The following is a 22,496-nucleotide window of genomic DNA, read 5'->3' on the forward strand; positions in this document are numbered from 1 at the left end:
ACTCTTAGTGGTATACCAATTCATAAAGATGACTATAAGCCCATTCACACAGACAGATACTCAAATCTTTCTACCATTCGTTCACCTTCTCATCAATTTCTAAGACCTTCTTTAGAAGAGTGTACTCCATGATAAGAAACATTGACAAAAACTTTGCCATATTAAGTCTATACTTGAATGGAACTGACTTCCATGCTAAACGATTGACACATGCCATTCAGTTTCTCACTCCACATCAACCAATTTCAAAAATCAATTTACCCTCCTGTTCAGCAGACTGCAACAAAAATGGTCAAGTCAGACTCATACCCGTACAACATAGGTCATCAAAGAGCTCAATTCTCTCTCACATACCCACAAAGACAAGATAGCTTCTTACTATAAACCAGGCAATAACAACCCACCATGAGATTGCACATTTGTTTACAGTTGGGAAACAGGCCACAACTTACTCACTAAATGTCAGGTTACTTCCATATTACTTATTAACATTACTTTGTATTTATTATTTTATACTGAGAAGAACAGTAATGTTGAAATTTCTTTATTTTTCTACTTTTTAACCTAAGATTTTGTACCTTGTACCTAAGATGGTGCTGTGAATGGTGACATTGTAAACTTTTGACTGTAGTCCTGCATCCCTGTACTTCAGTACACATAACAATAAGTCTAATTCTAATTCTAGTTCAAGCACAATAAATGATACAAGTCCACTATCATCAAATGGTCATTTTAATCAACCTGCTCAGATCTGCAGTATTGAGCAAGTAGGATTTGAACCCAGACTGGCTAACTTTCATCAAATATGTTCAACTTGATAATCACACACACAGGTAAGCAAGGGGATGCATCAAAGAGGATATAGAAATCTGCCAACACCACACCATCCCCGGGTTCGATTCCAGCATTGGGCGACTGTCTGTGTGGGGTTTGCATGTTCTCCCTGTGTCTGCATAGGTTTTCTCTGGGTGCTCCGGTTTCCTCCCACAATCCAAAGATGTGCAGGTTAGGTGAATTGGCCAAACTAAATTCCATATGGTGTAGGTTATTATCCAGGGGTAAAAATAGGATGAGGGAAATGGGTCTCGGTGTGTTACTCTTCGGTGGGGTCGGTGTGGACTTGTTGGGCTGAAGGGCCTATTCCCACACTGGAGGGATTCTAATTCTAATTCTAATTCAAATCAGTGGGTTTTCTCATCATGGTTACATAAAAACAAAAGTAGGTCATTCAGCCTGTCTAACCTGCCCCACCATTCAGTACAATCATGGATGATCATACGCTTAAATGTCTTTTCCCCACCCTACCACACCCCATAAGACTGCATGCTAATGATAATCAGAAATCCTATACTTTAAACAGATTCAAAGACTGAGTCTCAGTGATGATTGAGGAAGATAAGGCATGATAGGAGAAGGCCTAAGTGCAACATGATGGCTTGTGTGGGCTACTTCTGTCAAAGAGCCTGAAACTATGATAAAATTCTATGATGAGGGAAAGTAGTGAGTGTTATCAATTTTTATAGATTGATACTGAGTGAACTCTGTCAAAGTGATTCAGTCATATTAGGCCCACCTATTAGTATTCATTCTGTTGTGCCAACTAAAAGTGGTATTCATCAATGACTATGAAACTGCTTTGCAATTGCAGTGATCATTTAGTTCATGTGAGTGTTATCTGAGAGTTAAGTTAAATTACATTATTAAAACACATTAACTAAAAGAGTAAACAATGCCACAGGCATCCTGTGTCTTGGGCCAAGGACGCCGTGCGGGGAAGTTGAATGTTTGATTCGATCTGTTGTCAATTCTGGTTGGATAATTTTCCAGGAAGTTTCATTACATGACCTCCTGCCTTTAAAGTGTTTGTATGCCTGTCTCTCCCCATCACACCCCTACCACCCCCCCCCCCCCCCCCCCCCCCCCCACCACCACCACCAGTTTTCTATTGCATGTAACAAATAAGTAAACTTATTCAAAGTTAATGAAAAACATACAGACTGATTATGTCAAAACTTGGAGGAATATCCAACTGCAAAGATGGTATAAATCACTTGCAACAAGTCATGTATATTGTCGTGAGTAAACTCACCACAAATGATCTTTTAAGTATTAAGCAGTCTCATAAACAATTAAGTACTGAAACAATAATTCAAACTTTATTGTATGTAGCAACCAAATATAAACCCCCTCAAGGAAGCAAGTATAAACCTGTGATCCAATTTTAAGTATTATCCAATTAATGATGAAAACTGGCAAGAACTTCAACCAATAGTGATCTGTCTCTAGAAGTTTCCAGGATACTGTCCTACTGCAGCGTTGTTCTTCGAAGTTCTGCTGCTGTGTTCAACTCTTGTGCAGATTCTCGTCCTTCAGTCTCTGAGATGGTGGATTGATGATTTCTTTAGAGTCTTTCATCTGAGTTACTGCAAGACTGCAGCTTGCTTTCTTATCAAAAGTCATCTCTTTTGTTTCTTGTTACATTTAGTATTGACTGTCTGTTCAAAGCCATGGCTCTTGTATAGTTAACTCCTTAAATTCTTCTGCAGAGCAATCAGCTGTATTTGTGATGATAAAGCAGCTAGTTTATCAACCAGGTGTCAAAGCAGTTTTGTCTAGGTAATCTCACCATGATATGGATAATTGCTTGAGTCTCTGTGTACCAGCCTCTGTTTGTTCCTAAGCAGTTTATTCCAGACAGAGTTAAAAATTACACAACACCAGGTTATAGTCCAACAGGTTTAATTGGAAGCACTAGGTTTCGGAGCGACGCTCCTTCATCAGGTGGTTGTGGAGGGCACAATTGTAAGGCACAGAATTTATAGCAAAAATTTACAGTGTGATGTAACTGAAATTATACATTGAAAAATACCTTGATTATTGAGTCCTTCATCTGTTCGAATACCATGATAATTTCACTTCTTTCATGAGTAACTCACAAAACGTTTTTAAAAAGTTGCATGGACAACTTTGGACAAACAATGGACAAGAAAGTGGGGGTTGGAATTCCATAGAGAACATCTAAGGTGATGTATTATTGTAGAAGGATGGAGAGTGCCAATATAGACATCATGGTACAACTTGTACAGGGTCAGAAGGAACTGGGAGTGCATCTTTGAAGATAGTAGAATATATTGAGATAATAATTGATAAAACAGCTGGAGTCTTGGGTTGCATAAATAGAGGCATTAAGTATAAAGTATGAAGTTGTGCTGAACTTTTGCAAAAGTTTGCTTAGTCTTCAATTAACATACGTTTCCAGTTCAGGTTAGATTAGATTAGATTGGACTTACAGTGTGGAAACAGGCCCTTCGGCCCAACAAGTCCACACCGACCCGCCGAAGCACAACCCACCCATACACCTACATTTACCCCTACCTAACTCTACGGGCAATTTAGCGTGGCCAATTCACCTAACCCGCACATCTTTGGACTGTGGGAGGAAACCGGAGCACCCGGAGGAAACCCATGCAGACACGGGGAGAATGTGCAAACTCCACAGAGTCAGTCGCCTGAGTCGGGAATTGAACCCGGGTCTCAGGCGCTGTGAGGCAGCAGTGCTGACCACTGTGCCACCGTGCCGCCCTTAAATGTGACCACACATTAGGAAGGATGTGAGGGCTTTTAAGAGGATGTCAGAAAGAACTTCATCAAAAGAATTTCAAGATGGAGGAAGCTTAGTTACATGATTAGGTTCGAAAAGCTGGTTTGCTTTCCATGGATCAAAGGAAGGCGAGGAGATATTTGACAGAGGTGTACAATATGATGGTGGTTTTGGGTAAGGTAGGCAAAGTAAAGTTCTGCCATGAGCTTTTGGTGCAAGGACTGGGACACATCAGATTTAAAGTGTTGAGGAAGAGATGCAGAGAGAATTTGAGGAACATTTTTACATAGTAAATGGTAATGATCGAGAACTCACTGCCCTTGAGAGTGGCAGAAACAGAAACAAAAAGGACATTGCATAAGCACTTGAAGGAAGGAAATTGCAGGCCTGCATCCTCTGAGTGAACACTGGGACTGATTTGCTCACTGGACAGTCAGTATGGACTTGATGGACTGATTGGCCTCCTCCTGTATCCTAAATGACGCAATGACCCTGTTGTTGACATGGCTGGACGTGTTGAATTTGTGCCATTTTTAACTAAAATGAAAGAAAGGAGTTATTATAGGAGAAAGTGAGGACTGCAGATGCTGGAGATCAGAGCTGAAAATGTGTTGCTGGAAAAGCACAGCAGGTCAGGCAGCATCCAAGGAGCAGGAGAATCGACCTTTCGGGCATGAGCCCTTCTTCCAGAATGAGGAAAGTTGTCCAGCAGGCTAAGATAAAAGGTAGGGAGGAGGGGCGTTGGAAATACGATAGATGGAAGGAGGTTAAGGTGAGGGTGATAAGGTGAGGGTGATAGGCCGGAGTGGGGGTGGGCGCAGAGAGGTCAGGAAGAAGATTGCAGGTTAGGAAGGTGATGCTGAGTTCGAGGGTTAGGACTGAGACAAGGTGGGGGGAGGGGAAATGAGGAAACTGGAGAAATCTGAGTTCATCCCTTTTAGGCAGAGTGTATTTACTTGAAATGCTCAGCCATTGGAAAATATTTAGAAATGTTATTGGTATCAATATTGAACATAGAACAAAAAAAATTGGTTTGCATCGCTCCAGAACTTTCAGTGCTCCACGTGTTGTTTTGGATTCATAACGGTGTTTATACCTTGCACTTGCATTTTGGCAGAGTTTGGGAAGGTGGTTACATAGCATTTATGGCATTCGGTGCAATTAGTCCAGCTCTTCCTATCTTTTGTCATCTAAATCTGTCATCGTAAACTTCTCTCCATGCTCCATCATATGCTTATCTAGTTTTCCTTAAAATGTATCTTTTGTTCATCTCAGCATTGAGTTACAGTCTCACTACTCTGTAGAAAGAAATTTCTGCAAAATTCCCTATTAATTTTCTGTCATATATAATGGTCCCTATTTATGTTCCTCAGAACAAATGGTAACATGATCTTCGCTTCTCATCTATCGAAATATTTTATAATTTTAAACACATTTATTAAATACCCCTTTGTCTGGAAGAACCAAATGACACATTGACCTAAACGAGTCAACGTCCTTATTCAACTACTGATGGACTCCTAATTGGGAACCTAGAGAATATTCACTAATGTACCTTGAAAGGAATCATGTTCATAGATGTTCTAATTTAATGCCACTGAAAGTACATTGATCTGGAGGGGTGAGCTCTTCGGTCTCTGCAAGCAGTAGGCATAACTCAAACTACTGCTGGATGAAACCTCCTATATCTTGACCATTCACTAGTATTTAAAATTGGACCCCTTTGGCTTGGACACAGAGATCTGGCTAGTTGTGTTTAGAGCTATATAGCATCTGTCGTATCAGCCTTGTCTGTCCCATTGATCCTTCTCATCTTTCTCATCATGGCTGATGTGGGCTTCCCAAGGCAATTTCACTTTTTCTATAGCCTTAAATGTCTGCTTTTATTTAACGTGTGTCTACTAACCCATCTGCCAATGTTACAGACTGATTCCAAAGGGGATGAAAGAAAATTGTCCCCACCAGTTTCTTGGGTTAGGAATTTAACGTGATGCCTCCATCTCATTTTCATCTGTTGAAAGTCCATGAGAGAGCATGAAAAGCTCCACACACAAGTCTTCAAGAATTTGTTCAGACAAATTAAATTTGATGATGATGATTAGTTATAAAGGAGGCAGTTGAGAGGAATATTTAAATACTTGGAGTGGGCAAAAGCAATAAGGATTGAATTTTAATTCAACCAGATGTAAAGTACAGCACAAAGGAAGAAATAAGAATTTCATCAATAGCTGAGGGTGGTATTGAAAAGGAGATCTGAAAGCCATTGTATTTTGGCAGCTGATTTTAAATTCCCAAGAAATCAGACCAAGCACACTACAGGTTGTCCATTTACCATTTCATTTACTACTTCCTGAGACAAATTTCAGCTGGTTTGATGAAAAAAGAACTTTTTTTTTAATAATTTTATGGCATATTTGTTGCATGCTTCTGCTACTTTTAATGCTGTTTGTTTGAAATCCTTTATCAGGTCAAGTCTGCATCTAGTCATTCAACAAAACCAACTACAGCTACTGGAGGGAAACAGCAACAGCCACAAAGTACAATGGGCCTGGGATGGACCAAGACTACCCCAGTGGTAATTTATATCAAAATTGGTGTTTAAACTAGGATCTAAAGAAGTCATAAAAATGATTACATGAGCCATGTTTTACAAACACTGAATAGCCTTGAAAAACTAGTTCTCGTATAGAAATTGTTTAACTTAACATATTTTCAGATCAATGTCACCCTGTTAGTGCCTGTAATTAGCAGGATAATGCAGCAAGACCTGGACAATATTCAGACTTGGGGTAGCAAGTAGTAAGTAACACTTGCACCACACATGGCAGGTAATGACCATCTCTAACAAGAAAATATCTAACCAAATTCTCTACTGTCAACATACTTGGTGTTACTATGACTCAAAATTGAACTGAACTAGCCATATAAATACAGCGGCCACAACAGCAGGTCAGGTGTGACTAATCCTGCAGCAAGTAACTACCATCTTAACTCTCAAAGCTGTCCACCATCGACTACAAAGCAGAAGTTAAGACTGGAATGTTTGAAACTTGCCTTAATGAGTGTAGCTCCAGCACCATTCAAAGCTTGGCGTTATCTCCAGTTTGGTGTCACATGCTCAAACATCCACCCCCATCATCACTGACGCTCAGGTGCAGCAATCTATACCATCTACAAGATGCACTGCACAAATGCACCAAGGCTGCTTAGATAGCACCTTCCCAATCCATAACCACATTCAGCTAGAAGAAGAAGAAAAGTAGATACATAAGAACACTACCATTTGTAAGCTCCAAGCCACTCACCTTCCTGACTAGGAAATAAATCACCATTTCTTCAGTATTACTGGATCAAAATCCTGGAACGACTTCCCTAATGTAATTGTGGGTCTACCTGCAGCACATGGACTGCAGTGGATCAAGAAGAGATCACCACCACCACCTCAAGTGCAGCACATGAGGGACAAGAAAGGCTAACTCAGCTCACAGTGTCCACTACCCAGGAATGGAAAGAAATGATTGAAGTCTGGCTTAATGCTGCATTTTTGTGTTTCAGTTTTCATCTAGGCAGCCAGAGCTTGTCCCAGAAATAGCTTTGGCATATTAACATCTGGCAATCAGAGCCAAAACCTATTAGTCTCTCTCAGCATGTGGTCACTGTCATTGCCTGTTCATGCTCCTGTCTCAAGATGGCTAGTACAAGATGGGAGGTAGTCATTGCCAGGTGGTATTTAAAGGGATCTTCTGCTGCTGGAGACTTTAAGAAGCACTGGGAGACAATTTGTTTGCATTTGACGGTGGTTTTTGCTGCATGGATGACTTCACATATCATAAAACATCTACAGAACATTTTGATCTGGAGTCTTCTGACATTTACTTCTTTATGACAGCCTTCTACAAATTTCTTTTTGGTCAGAGGAGCAACAGTAATATTTGATTTGATTTATTATTGTCACATGTACCAAAGTACGGTGAAAGGTTTTGTTTTGCATGCAGTATGGGTGGATCACAACATACAAAGATCATAGGGTGATTGAACAGAGTGAGGAGTACAAATAGGAACTGATAATAATAGGAACAATCAAAGCAGCGAAAAGGAAGCTTGCTATCGTGTTTGTCTTCCTATCCGATTTTATAGGACATAGTTAACATAGCCGAGGCTCTGTGAGGTGCTAACTGTCAATGACGGTGACTGCAGATGATCTTGAAGGAAATCCTTGAGCAGCTGTGGCCTGCGAAGGCATTTCAACATTTGTTATTTTTTCCAATAAAGTGCTTTCCGTGTCATGCCACTTGTTGCTGTTTTGCCAAGCTGAAGTTCTTACACTGCAACTGGCAGAAGAGCAAGGGAGTGGACGAGTGGTAGCTCTTTCAAAGAGTCAGCTCATGTACAATGAAGTAAGACCATAAGACATAGGAGTGGAAGTAAGGCCATTTGGCCCATCGAGTCCACTCTGCCATTCAATCATGGCTGATGGGCATTTCAACTCCACTTACCAGCGTTCTCCCTGTAGCCGTTAATTCCTCAAGACAACAAGAATCTATCAATCTCTGATAGATTAAATGAGCTGCTGTGAGCTGCAGGATTCATTGCTCTCAGAATATGGTTCCAGAAGGGTGAGATCTAAATAATCAAGGACATTTCTTATTTTTCTGAAGGATACAAAGGAAACGTCTCCCACAAAATCATCCATGCCAGAGGCTTCTGTTCACAAAACCACAGAGCCAAAGCTTCAGGTAGGAATGGATTTTATGACTATGTAGAGTCGTGGAGATGTACAGCACAGAAACACACCCTTCAGTCCAACTTGTCCACGGCGAACAGATATCCTAAATTAATCCAGTCCCATTTCTCCTTCCTATCAGAAAGATGTTGCAAAACTTGAAAGGGTTCAGAAAAGATTTACAAGGATGTTGCCAGGGTTGGAGGATTTGAGCTACAGGGAGAGGCTGAACAGACTGGGGCTGTTTTCCCTGGAGCTGAGGGGTGACCTTATAGAGATTTGCAAACTTATGAGGGGCATGGATAGGGTAAATAGGCAAAGTCCTTTTGCTGGGCTCGGGGATTTAGGGTGAGAGGGGAGAGATATAAAAGAGACTTTTCCACACAGAGGGTGGTAGGTGTATGGAATGAGCTGCCAGAGAAAGTGGTGGAGGCTGGTACAATTGCAACATTTAAGAGGCATTTGGATGGGTATATGAATAAGAAGGGTTTGGAGGGATATGGGCTGGGTGCTGGCAAGTGGGACTAAATTGGGTTGGGATATCTGGTCGGCATGGATGGGTTGGACAGAAGGGCCTGTTTCCATGCTGTACATCTCTATGACTCTATGACTATCTAGACACTTCCTATTCATATACCCATCCAGATGCCTTTTAAATATTGTAATTGTACTAGCTTGCACCACTTCCTCTGGCAGCTTGTTCCATACACACATCACCTATAGGAGGTGTCAATGGATTTTTCTTGTTCAGTGTGGAAATTAAAGAAAAGGCTTACTTTTACTGTTCAAAATTGGTGGTATAATACTGTGAACTGAACTTATCCTATTTCAAAATGTTTGACTGCAACTCTATTTTTGAAGTTGCCCATTTTTAAATTTGACTTTGTATCCAGTCACTGTATGTTTTACGTTATAGACTGGAAATAGAAATGAATTCTTACTCAGCCATTCATTTGACTTTTACAAGTATTATAACATGTTCTGAACTATTTTAACATTACATTTTCAGGTGTAAATATTTACAAGCTATTCACTGATATAAAAACGTTACTGAAGTTTGACTGGAAAATAAATGACAAATCAGAAACAGTGACAATTCGTTGTTAGACCATTTGATCCATCAGCAACACTTTTTATAACTGGAGGGAATATGCTGTTGACTAATAATTTTACTAAAGTGGTGCTCAGACGAATGCAATGCCTGGGATACCTGGAAACTGATTAAACCACTTTCCATTGGTCAAGTAGCCTTTGAACTAAATGAATCTGTAACCTTTGATTCCCAACCTGATGGCTCAAGGGTTATATTAATTTTTTTTGTTAAGGAAGTAATATTTAGCATGAAAAAATAATCCATTTAATTAGATTAAAGCTGTTCAAAATCTTTGTCTGTTTTAAGAATGTTTAATTAATATGAAAATTAATAAAGATTTTGCAGAAGTAATTAATGTTAATTTAAAATAACCAAATTAAGGATAACAGTCATAGTTACTTTTGCTGAGTTTTACTTAATCGTATATAATACGTGTTATACAATTTAGCTGAAAAATTAACACAGTCTTTAATTTATCTGACAGTGCATATTCACTGGTGACCTACATTGAAGTAGATTAAATATCTGTTTATCACATGAAATGTGGTCTATGATATAAATGAGAAAATATCAAATGTATTTGCGATATTAAGGTATTTGTGCCTCAACTTGACAGCTCCATATTATCTGTCTAGATAAAGTTAAGGAGAGCTATAATAATTTTCAAAATTATTAAAAGTTTTGATCGAGTCTGTTTCTACTGGCTGGAGAATTGGCAGTCAGAGGACGCAGGTTAAAGATAATTGACAAAAGAGTTAAAGTGGACATATCAAGACACACATGATTGTACTGCTCTAGAATGCATGGCCTGAAAAGGAGATTGAAGCAAACTCAGAATTAACTTTCTAAAGAGGGTTGGCTATAGACTCAAGATTGGAGTAGCCATGGCTGCAGAACAAGAACTGTTTCAGACATGATCTTCCCTCCAGAAGTGGGGATGTTTGCACATGTTCAGCACCATTTGCAACTCTTCAGATACTGATATAGACAAGCAGGATGCTGGAAGAACATAACAAGCCAGGCACCATCAAGAGGTGGAGGAGTCAACATTTCAGGTGTAACCTTTCTTCAGTCCTGACTTCTCCACCTCTTGATGCTGCCTGGCTTGCTGTGTTCTTCCAGCCTCTTGTTCATCTACCTTGGATTCCAGCATCTGCAGTTTGTTTGTCTCTTCAGATACTGAAGCATTCTGTGTTCAAACACAGAAAGTTATGGGCAGTATCCAGGTTTAAGATAGCAAGTAGTAAGGAACATTCAAACTACACAACTAAGCAATAACCATCTCAAACTAGAGACAGTCTAATCATTGTCCTTTGGCATTCAATGGAATTACCATCATTGAATTCTCCACACTATCAACATCTTTGGGGTTAACATTGACCAAAAACTGAACTAGACGTGCCATGTAAATGCTGTGGCTACAAGAGCAGATCAGAAATTAGGAATCTTGCAGTGAATAACTTGCCTCCTGAGTCTCATAAACTTGTGTGCCATCTAAAAAGCACAAGTCAGGACTGTGGTGAATTACTCCCGCTTGCCTGGATGAGTGCAGTTCCAGAAACTCTAAAAAAACTTGATGCCATCCTGTCCAAAGCAGCCTGCATGACTGGCACCACATCCACAAATGTTCACTCCCCTTTTCATTGATGCACAGTAGTAATGGTGTTTACCAGCTATCAGATGCGCTGCAGAAATTCACCAGAAATCCTTCGATATCACATCTCCAGCAAAAGCAGTTATGGATTGTCAACTGTCTAATTTTACTCCAGTCCCTCATTGAACACTAAGCAATCCTGTCGCACAGTTACAGAAAATGCCAACAGTATGCCTTTTGAAGATTTACTTTCAAGGCATTGAGAAGATACATTGAAGATTGTAATGGATTTGAAAAGACAAATTATGAGTCAAGTAACCAAGATGATTGATGAGGAGATACCCACCTTAAAAACAACCTTTATCAAATCTTTGGAAAGTGGCAGTATTCACTGGAAGAAAACAAGAATTGTATTCTGGAAAAAGTATTGGAAGTTAAAGTAATTCTAATGGATGAACAATCCTATTTCTCCTGCTGGAAGAACTGATAAAATCAATAGCTGAAAATGTGTTGCTGGAAAAGCGCAACAGGTCAGGCAGCATCCAAGGAGCAGGAGAATTGACGTTTCGGGCATGAGCCCTTCAGAGGAAGAGAGCTCCTTCATGGAAGGCATCCTTGCAAGAGGATTCCCAGTAGGTTAACTGATCTGCTTCAGCTTCATTTTCAGCTCTGATCTCCAGCATCTGCAGTCCTCACTTTCTCCTCCCTGATAAAATCAATATATCATTCTAAGAAATATATTCATCATTAAAATGTTCTCGGTAATGTCTTTTCGAGATGAAATGTAAGACGTCAAGTTTGCATAACACATTTCTAAGTTCTTGGAAGAACAGAAAAGAATGAGAGACAGAGGTTAAAGCTGCTACATTAAATGGAAGCAGGCTTCCCCGATGATAATATAAATTTAAAGCCATTGATTATGTTTTACACACTAGTTAATGTAATTCCGATTTGGAGATGCCAGTGTTGGACTGAGGTGTACAAAGTTACAAATCACCCAACACCCGATTATGCTCCAGGTTTAATTGGAAGCACTAGCTTTTGGAGCGCTACTCACAACCACCTGATGAAGGAGCAGCGCACCGAAAGCTAGTGCTTCCAATTAAATCTGTTGGACTATAACCTGGTGTTGATTAATGTAATTGATATGGTTGTAATTCCAACTGTAAGTATTATTCAATAAAGCAAGAATAATTACTCTGCACATTTATGTGCAATGAATCTGAAAAGATTAGAAACCGTGTTAATTTCAGCTGCTAGTTTTTAGCTGATCATTTACAATTTGGTCTCTTCCAAATTCAGACCATTATCACTGGTGAGCAGGAAGTTAAATTTATTGTTGGTTTGGTTTTTGCTCTTTACATTAACATATCCTCTGATCTCTCGTTGCAATCACTGCTGATCTTAAATGAGATCCTTTTAACTTTGTTTTGAAGTTAAGTTCAGTGGGTTGTTTCTAAATGACAGTGGCTCCTTTTATCTCATCTTTACTGTTGTGAAAAAGACGAGAGGCTGAATGCCAAGAACCCTGTTCTTCTGCTGGAATGGAGGGGTGGTGCGTGGCTTCAGGCTAATAGCATTTGAGCATTAATTTGGAAAGGTTACTTCAAGTGCTAAAAATCTGAAAAACAGAAAATTCCAGAAATACTCATCAGGTTAGGCAGCATCTGTAGAGTGACTGTGTGTTTTGAGCTGTGGGTCAGATAGAGTCATCGAGATGTACAGCATGGAAACAGACCCTTTGGTCCAACCTGACCATGCCAACCAGCTGTCCCAACCCAATCTAGTCCCACCTGCCAGCACCCGACGCATATCCCTCCAAACCCTTCCTATTCATTTACCCATCCAAATGTCTCTTAAATGTTGCAATTATACCAGCCTCCACCACATCCTCTAGCAGCTCATTCCATACATTTGTTTAAACCACTTTTCATAAATAGTGGCACAACGTTAGCCAACCACCAGTCTTCCGGCACCTCACCTGTGGCTATCGATGATACAAATATCTCAGCAAGAGGCCCAGCAATTACTTCTCTAGCTTCCCACAGAGTTCTCGGGTACACCTGATCAGGTCCTGGGGAGTTATCCACTTTTACCAATTTGAAGACATCCAGCATTTCCTCCTCTGTAATATAGACATTTTGCAAGATGTCATCATCTATTTCCCTACATTCTATATCATCCATATCCTTTTTCACAGTAAATACTGATTCAAAATGCTCATTTAGTATCTCCCCCATTTTCTGCTGCTCCACACAGAAGCCTCGATCTATCCTGTCTATACCTGACAAATGCTTCCTTCTTTTTCTTAACCAAACCCTCAATTTCTTTAGTCATCCAACATTCCCTATACCTAACAGCCTTCCCTTTCACCCTGACAGGAATATACTTTCTCTGGATTCTTGTTATCTCATTTCTGAAGGCTTCCCATTTTCCAGCCATCCCTTTACCTGTGAACATCTGCCTCCAATCAGCTTTCAAAAGTTCTTGCCTAATACCATCAAAATTGGCCTTTCTCCAATTTAGAACTTCAACTTTTAGATGTGGTCTACCCTTTTCCATCATTATTTTAAATCTAATATAATTATGGTCACTGGCCTCAAAGTGCTCCCCAACCGACATCTCAGTCACCTGCCCTGCCTTATTTCCCAAGAGTAGGTCAAGTTTTGCACCTTCTCTAGCAGGTACATCTACTTACTGAATCAGAAAATTGTCTTGTCCACACTTAACAAATTCCTCTCCATCTAAACCCTTAACACAATGTCCGTCCCAGTCTATGTTTGGAAAGTTAAAATCCCTGACCATAACCACCCTATTATTCTTAAAGATAGCTGAGAAATCCTTCCTTTGTTTCTGAATTTCCCTCTGACTATTAGGGGGTCTATAATACAATCCCAATAATTTTATCATTATATCATCCCTTTCCTTTTTCTGAGTTCCACCCAAATAACGTCCCTGGATGTATCTCCGGGAATATCCTCCCTCAGCACATCTGTAAAGGTATCCCTTATCAAAAAACGCCACTCCCTTCCTCTCTTGCCTCCCTTTCTATCCTTCCTGTAGCATTTATATCCTGGAACATTAAGCTGCCAGTCCTGCCCATCCCTGAGCCATGTTTCTCTAATTGCTATGATACCCCAGTCCCATGTTCCTAACCATGCCCTGAGTTCATCTGCCTTCCCTGTTAGGCCCCTTGCATTGAAATAAATGCAGTTTAATTTATTAGTCCTATCTTGTCCCTGCCTGCCCTGACTATTTGACTCACTTCTGTTCTCACCTGTACCAGTCTCAGATCGATCTCTTTCCTTACTATCTCCCTGGGTCCCTTCTCTCCACCACGCCCCCCCCACCTTACTAGTTTAAATCCTCCCAAGCAGCTCTAGCAAATTTCCCTGCCAGTATATTTGTCCCCTTCCAATTTAGGTGAAATCCATCCTTCTTGTACAGGTCACTTCTAACCCAAAAGAGATTCCAATGATCCAAAAATGTGAATCCTTCTCCCATACACCAGCTCCTCAGCCATGCATTCATCTGCTCTATCCTCCTATTCCTGCCCTCACTAGCTCATAGCACTGGGAGTAATCCAGATATTACTACTTTCGAGGACCTCCTTTTTAAATTCCTGCCTAACTCTATGTAATCTCCCTTCAGAATCACAACCTTTTCCCTTCCTATGTCGTTGGTTCCAATGTGGACAATGACCTCTTGCTGGCCCCTCTCCCCCGTGAGAACATTCTGCACTGTCTCTGAGACATCCTTGATCCTGGCACCAGGGTAGCAACACACCATTCTGCTTTTTCGCTGCTGGCCACAGAAACATCTGTCTGTACCTCAGACTAGAGAATCCTCTAACACCAGTGATCTCTTGGAACCCGACATACCCCTTGTTGCATTAGAGCCAGTCTCAATACCAGAAACATGGCTGTTCGTGCTACGTTCCCCTGAGAATCCATCACCCCCTACATTTTCCAAAACAGCATACCTGTTTGAAATGGATATATCCACAAAAGACTCCTGCACTAGGTGCCTACCTCTCTTGCCTTTCCTGGAGTTAACCCATCTATGTGACTGTATCTGAGACGTTCCCCCCTTCCTATAACTGCCATCCATCATGTACTGTTGCCGTTGCAAATTCCTCTTTGCTTCTAACTGCCTCTCCAACTGACCCATTGAATCTGATAAGATTCGCAGCCAACAGTATTTATGGCAGATATAATCCGCAGTAACCCTTAAACTCTCTTTAAACTCCCACATCTGACAAGAAGTCCATATCACTCTATTAAAGACCATTTTTGCTCCTTCACAATCTACAGACACAGAAAATAACACCGTCTTATTCCTCTACACTGCCCCAGGTTTAATTAATAGTTATGGCTTATATTTGAAGTTTCATCAAGAGACACATCTCAAAAACATATAATCAAGAAAGAACCCATTCTACTCACTATTGCCGATTCTATGTAGATGTTTAAAGCAGTCTCCATTAAGTCAAAGTCTTGCCATCTTCAGTTCTCTAGGATGCTGACCTGTCACTTCAGTCAAAGACCTCCATTAGTTAGCTTCACAATTAATGGTAGTCGATCTCCCTTTCTTTTATTTTGTGCTCGTTCTCCGGAAGGGAGTATGACGGACCTGTAAGTGAAAGCATGTAGGTATCCAAAGAATGCATTGCATTCAGTGAGGGTAGCAATCAGGCAGATGGATCAGAAGTGATATGGGCATGCGTTTGAGGACGTGATAATAACTGGGTGACCTAGTTGTGATTCAACCCCAAAACCTAAAGATTGTTCAAGGTTTGTGCGAAGATTTGTAGCTCGGGTGCTCGTTGTTGTGGTTCTGTTCGCCGAGCTGCAAGTTCTTGTTACAAACGTTTCGTCCCCTGGCTAGGCGACATCATCAGTGCTCTGGAGCCTCCTGCGAAGCGCTTCTTTGATGTTTCTTCCGGTATTTATAGTGGTCTGTCCTTGCCGCTTCCGGGTGTCAGTTTCAGCTGTCCGCTGTAGTGGTTGGTATATTGGGTCCAGGTCGATGTGTTTGTTGATGGAGTTTGTGGATGAATGCCATGCCTCTAGGAATTCCCTGGCTGTTCTCTGTCTGGCTTGCCCTATCATAGTAGTGTTTTCCCAGTCGAATTCATGTTGCTTGTTGTCTGAGTGTGTGGCTACTAGGGATAGCTGGTCATGTCGTTTCGTGGCTAGTTGATGTTCATGTATGCGGATTGTTAGCTGTCTTCCTGTTTGTCCTATATAGTGTTTTGTGCAGTCCTTGCATGTTATTTTGTAAACTACATTAGTTTTGCTCATGTTGGGTATCAGGTCCTTTGTTCTAGTGAGTTGTTGTCTGAGCGTGGCTGTTGGTTTGTGTGCCGTTATGAGTCCTAAGGGTCGCAGTAGTCTGGCTGTCAGTTCTGAAACACTCCTGATGTATGGTAGTGTGGCTAAGAGACAGACCACGGAACGAGGACATGCCACAACCAAAAGGACTAGCCACACTACCATACATCAGGAGTGTTTCAGAACTGACAGCCAGACTACTGCGACCCTTAGGACTCAAAACGGCACACAAACCAACAGCCACGCTCAGACAACAACTCACTAAAACAAAGGACCCGATACCCAACATGAGCAAAACTAATGTAGTTTACAAAATACCATGCAAGGACTGCACAACACACTATAAAGGACAAACAGGAAGACAGCTAACAATCCGCATACATGAACATCAACTAGCCACGAAACGACACGACCAGCTATCCCTAGTAGCCACACACGCAGACAACAAGCAACATGAATTCGACTGGGAAAACACTACTATGATAGGGCAAGCCAGACAGAGAACAGCCAGGGAATTCCTGGAGGCATGGCATTCATCCACAAACTCCATCAATAAACACATCGACCTGGACCCAATATACCAACCACTACAGCGTATAGCTGAAACTGACACCCGGAAGCGGCAAGGACAGACCACTATAAATACCGGAAGAAACATCAAAGAAGCGCTTCGCAGGAGGCTCCAGAGCACTGATGATGTCGCCTAGCCAGGGGACGAAACGTTTGCAACAAGAACTTGCAGCTCGGCGAACAGAACCACAACACCTAAAGATTGAGCTAGCTGTTGGTGTGGCTGGAGATTGGATGTACTGTGAGCCCAGTTAATTGGTATATTATTGCTGCTGAAACTTGTATGTGTGAAGAGTGATTTGATGGAGTAGAGTTGTAACTATCAGTGGATATGAACTCTTTCATTTAAGCAGCAGTGAAAAGTGATTGTGAATAATATTCATTTGCTGTTTTGTGAAAGTAAGAAGCCTCATAGCAGAAGAAATTATTGAAATGTAATTTACTGTAACATAATCATATCAACATAGAGCATTTCTCATTCCATAGGAGCAGGAGTAGATTGCTCAAGGCTGTTCTAACTTCAATTAGATCATATTTAGGTGTATATTCCAATTCCCTGCTTTGGCTCCCTATAAGCCAAGATCTGAATCAGGTAAATGTATAGCTGAAATGTCTATACTGTGAGATATTTCTGTGCAATATGTGGTGTTTTGTTTCTACATATGTGCCCAAGTGTTCCCTAGGTACATTTTAACTAAGAACAGTATGAAAGCAAAAATATATTAATTTTGTCTTTGAAAGGATAAAAAGCCCACGTTGAGTGCTGTGGACCAGCTTGCGGACACACTTCCATCACAAGGACCAGATACTTCCATTCCTAAATATACTGGAGCTGAGGTTAAGGTACATAGAAAATCTTATTGTTAAGTATTAAGTTTAAGAATAAAGATGCTCTTGACTGTATCATATAAACACAAAAGAATGGTAGCGTAATGCTGGGAGAGCACAGCAGGTCAGGCAGCATCCGAGGCGCAGGAGAATCGACATTTCGGACATAACCCCTTCTGCTTATTCTCCTGCTCCTCGGATGCTGCCTGACCTGCTGTGCTTTCCCAGCACTACACTCTCATCTTTGATCTCCAGCATCTGCAGTCCTCACTTTCTTCCACAAAAGAATGATAGATGTCACTCAATTTATATAGCATTCAGCATGCATCCTGCAAGGCTCCCAGTCAGTGAGTTAGTTTTGAAGTGTGGTTACAGTTACCGAGAAAAATATGGCAGTTGTTTAATGATAGAAAATTTAAATAATACACTGGGAACTTTTGCATACACAGATATAGGCAGCTGACCTGTTAGGTTAACATCTAAGTGATTTGTTTTGAAAATTAAAATGACTGATACTAATGGTTAGAGAGGTTGTTAGACAGAAAGCAAAGAGCAAGGAACTAGTCTTATTCGAGTGCAAACGTAGTGTTAGGGATTTTGCAGACTGATAAATCACCAAGGAGCTCAATGGTGTTTACTCACTTCCTATTTTGTATGTGTATGAATAGGAGAAATTTTTTTTTTAATGATTAGCAGAATGTGGTTAGCGATGTTTCCAAGAATCAATGGACCTCGTTTGTTTACCATTTATATAAATTATTTGGACGTTATCATAAAGAAGATGTGAAAATGTTGCTACCTACACGAAAATAGGATACAGGACAAATTGAGGAAAAATGCACAAGGTTTGTAAACTGGGTGAAGACATGGGAGCTGCAGTTCAATGATGTAGTAAATTTTGGGAAAATGATCAGTGAGTCCAACTGTATGCTAAACAGAAAGAGGCATATTCCAGGGATCAGGAAGAATGAAAATGTGAGATTCCGGAGAAAAGAGAAAGGGGCAGAGGAGATGGGAGAAGAAGTTCAGAGTACAACCTGGGCCCACTAGATTGCTAACACAAACAAAAACAGAAACTGCTGGAGAAACTCAGCAGGTTTGACAGCATTTGTGGAGAGAGAAACAGAATTAACGGCTCGAATTCAGTGTCCCTTCTTCAGAAGGTGAACTTTGTTTTCTCTTTATAGATGCTGCCAGACCTGCTGTGCTTCTCCAGTTGTTTTTCTTTGTTTCAGATCTCCGATATCTAAGTTCTTTGTTTAACTCGACTAGATCCCTATCCTAGTTGGTATGCCCCCAATCCATGTGATATTCTACAGGGATGTGGGAGGTGTTGAATGACTCTTTTAATGCCTTACGCCGCCTTTGCTAATATTTTCCCCATGGTGGGCCAGGGATGAATGAGCCATGTGACAAGTCTGTTAGCTTTAGATGTGCAGACTAGAGTCGGCAGCCTCTCATCCCAGTCCTGGGGAACCAAATCCAGACCTATTTGCGCCCCTGGAATCACAGGAGTGGTCACAGGAGGTACTGGCATAGTTTCGAACTGTCTGCTTGTCTAGTGGCTGTGGAAGAGGGACTTGGAAGACTTGTGTGGATTGGCATGGGGCAGCCACTAGGATCATGGATGTGCTCCACTCCTTGGCTTTCTAATGGGAGTAATGGTGACACTGTAGATCCAGCCATATATCTGCATATTCTATATATATTCTGCACAGGATAGCACTCTTACCTTCCTATGTATTCTACAATTCTATGATTAAAACTGTTTGAAGAAGACTGGCAAAAATTTGTACAGGTATCAGTGAAGCCATATTTTCATTGCAAGTGAATAATTTTTGATGCTACATTTATGGTTATATAAATTTCTCTCGATCTTGTGTTCCATTGAACCAAGAGACTATAATAACAAAAGCAAAGTACTACAGATGCTGAAAGAAAGCAGTATGGTGTTGGGAAAACCCTGTAGATGTGACATTATCAGTGGAGAGACATAGTTAACATTTTGAGTCCAAAATGACCCTTCATCAGAAGTGACAAGAAGGGTGAATATTGAAGTTGAAATATTAGGGTGGCACGGTGGCTCAGTGGGTAGCACTGCTGCCTCACAGCGCCAGAGACCCAGGTTCAATTCCCACCTCAGGCAACTGTCTGTATGGAGTTTGCACATTCTCCCCATCACTTAGATGTTAACCTAACAGGTCAGCTGCCTATATCTGTGTATGTAAAAGATCCCAGTGTATTATTTAAATTTTCTATCATTAAACAACTGCCATATTTTTCTCGGTAACTGTACCCACGCTTCAAAACTAACTCACTGACTGGGAGCCTTGCAGGATGCATGCTGAATGCTATATAAATTGAGTGGCATCTATCATTCTTTTGTGGAAGAAAGTGAGGACTGCAGATGCTGGGTGCTCCGGTTTCCTCCCACAGTCCAAAAATGTGCAGGTTAGGTGAATTGGCCATGCTAAATTGCCCGTAGTGTTAGGCGAAGGGGTAAATGTAGGGGAATGGGTCTGGGTGCGTTGCATTTTGGAGGGTCGGTGTGGACTTGTTGGGCCGAAGGGCCTGTTTCCACACTGCAAGTAATCTAATCTAAATTAGCTTTGTTTCTCCCTTCACAGAATAGTGCCAGACGTTTTGAATTACTCCAGCATTTTCAGGAGACTACCATTACACATTAACCTTACCAATTATCAAAATGTGATAAATAAATATTGAAGCTTAATATTTGTGATTTTGATATATTTTTAAATTTTTGTTTTACTGTTAGGAATCCAGTGATTCTAAGAAGAAGGCTGAGCGTGTTGGAGAAACAGAAGAATCAATACCCCCTGAGTACAGATTTACAGAACCATCTGATCCTAAGGTTCAGTCAGAATCAATAATAATTAGAGTCTGCTTTTACTGTCATGATACAGGGATAATTCTGATCTCGAGAACATATGAGAATTTAAAATGTACTTCCCTTGCCATGATTTTCCTTCCTTTTACAATTGCTGATTGAGAAATGATAGATATTGTCAGCAGAAGCTTGTGCACAGATGTGATCTCAGAGCTTAACTCCTATGCAGTAGTGCAGAGGATCTCACCTGTAAACTCTTTCTACAAAAAAGAAATGTCAACATCTTTTAAATATAAGCAGTATTATCTTTGACACCAAACAATGATGTGCAATGGTCTGTTGCAAATTAAAGATTCCACAATAATGGTGTAACAATTAAAATTGACTTGAAATCATAGGTCACTATGGATGTAATGCAAATTATGAAGACAGTTGAAATTGGTACACAACAACACAATCTTTTGTTTTAATTTAGCTGAACTAAATTTTGTTTTTTTTATTACTAAGATCTACATTGATACATGTACAACATATGCAGATTGAATTAGTAATGCCAGTTTATTGCATTGTACTTACTCAGTTGCTGTATAGGTATCCCTAAATTTGAAATAACTCTGATATGCCTTAGAAGAATTGTATAACTTTTTTCTCTTTGCAACAGGATAAAGGTAAAAAGGTGCCTTCATCCACACATCCAGAAACAAAGCCAAAGGTAACAGAACAATGAAAGCTTGATTTTGTTTCAGAAGGAGCATTTGACTTTCTGCAGCTAAACTGTCAAGAGAAGTAAGAAAGATATGTTTTGTGAACAATTTAACCTAATCACATTCTGTTTTAGAGCTCAATCTGATTGGGTATAGAATAGATTCGAATCAAAGACCACACATCTACTTTCAGTACAATCAGAGATTGTATAAAAATTAATTTTGAATTTCGTGGTGGCTGTGGTTAGCACGGCTGCCTCACAGCACCAGGGACCTAGGTTCCTTTCAGTCTCGGGCGATTGGCTGTGTGGATTTTGCACATTCTCCCCATGTCTGTGTGGGTTTCCTCTGTGTGCTCTGGTTTCCTCCCACAATCCAAAAGATGTGCAGGTTAGGTGAATTGGCCATGCTAAATTGCCCATAGTATTCAGGGATGTATAGGTTATGTCCATGAGTCAGGGGTAAATATTGGGTAGGGGAACAGGTGGGTTACTCATTGGAGGATCAGTGTGGACTTGTTGGGCCTAAGTGCCTATTTCTGGACTGTAGAGATTCTATGATTCTTCGTCTGGCAATGAATTTCCTAAGTAATTGACTCCTTAGAAAAGGGCATAACAGGGAAGGCAGATGAACTCAGGGCATGGTTAGGAACATGAGACTGGAATATCATAGCAATTATGGAAACATGGCTCAGGGATGGGCAGGACTGGCAGCTTAATGTTCCAGGATACAAATGCTACAGGAAGCATAGAAAGGGAGGCAAGAAAGAAGGGGGAGTGGTATTTTTGATAAGAGATACCACTACAGCTGTGCTGAGGGAGGATATTCCCAGAAATACATCCAGGGAAGTTGTTTGGGTGGAACTGAGAAATAAAAAAGGGGTGATCACCTTATTGGGATTGTATTATAGACCCCCCAATAGTCAAAGGGAAATTGAGAAACAAACTTGTAAGGAGATGTCAGCTATCTGTAAGAATAATAGGGTAGTTATGGTAGGGGATTTTAACTTTCCAAACATCGACCCGGACTGCCATAGTGTAAAAGGTTTAGATGGAGAGGAATTTCTTAAGTGTGTACCAGACAATTTTCTGATTCAGTACGTGAATGTACATACTAGAGAAAGTGCAAAACTTGACCTACTCTTGGGAAATAAGGCAGGACAGGTGACTGAGGTGTTAGTGGGGGAGCACTTTGGGGCCAGC

General features: G+C 40.7%; 1 protein-coding gene across 5 annotated transcripts in view; it reads left to right on the top strand.

Annotated features, from left to right (window-relative positions):
* Positions 1 to 22,496, top strand: part of cast (calpastatin) — a 204,764-nt gene that overhangs the window by 98,615 nt on the left and 83,653 nt on the right. For all 5 annotated transcript variants that reach the window (XM_060836848.1, XM_060836856.1, XM_060836866.1 and 2 more), the window contains 5 exons: positions 6,069 to 6,176; positions 8,260 to 8,337; positions 17,656 to 17,757; positions 20,519 to 20,614; positions 21,252 to 21,302. In XM_060836848.1, the coding sequence (XP_060692831.1) occupies positions 6,069 to 6,176; positions 8,260 to 8,337; positions 17,656 to 17,757; positions 20,519 to 20,614; positions 21,252 to 21,302 (435 nt within the window). The remainder of the gene's footprint in view (positions 1 to 6,068; positions 6,177 to 8,259; positions 8,338 to 17,655; positions 17,758 to 20,518; positions 20,615 to 21,251; positions 21,303 to 22,496) is intronic.

This window comes from Hemiscyllium ocellatum, chromosome 2 (assembly GCF_020745735.1).
Source record: "Hemiscyllium ocellatum isolate sHemOce1 chromosome 2, sHemOce1.pat.X.cur, whole genome shotgun sequence".
NCBI lineage: Eukaryota > Metazoa > Chordata > Chondrichthyes > Orectolobiformes > Hemiscylliidae > Hemiscyllium > Hemiscyllium ocellatum.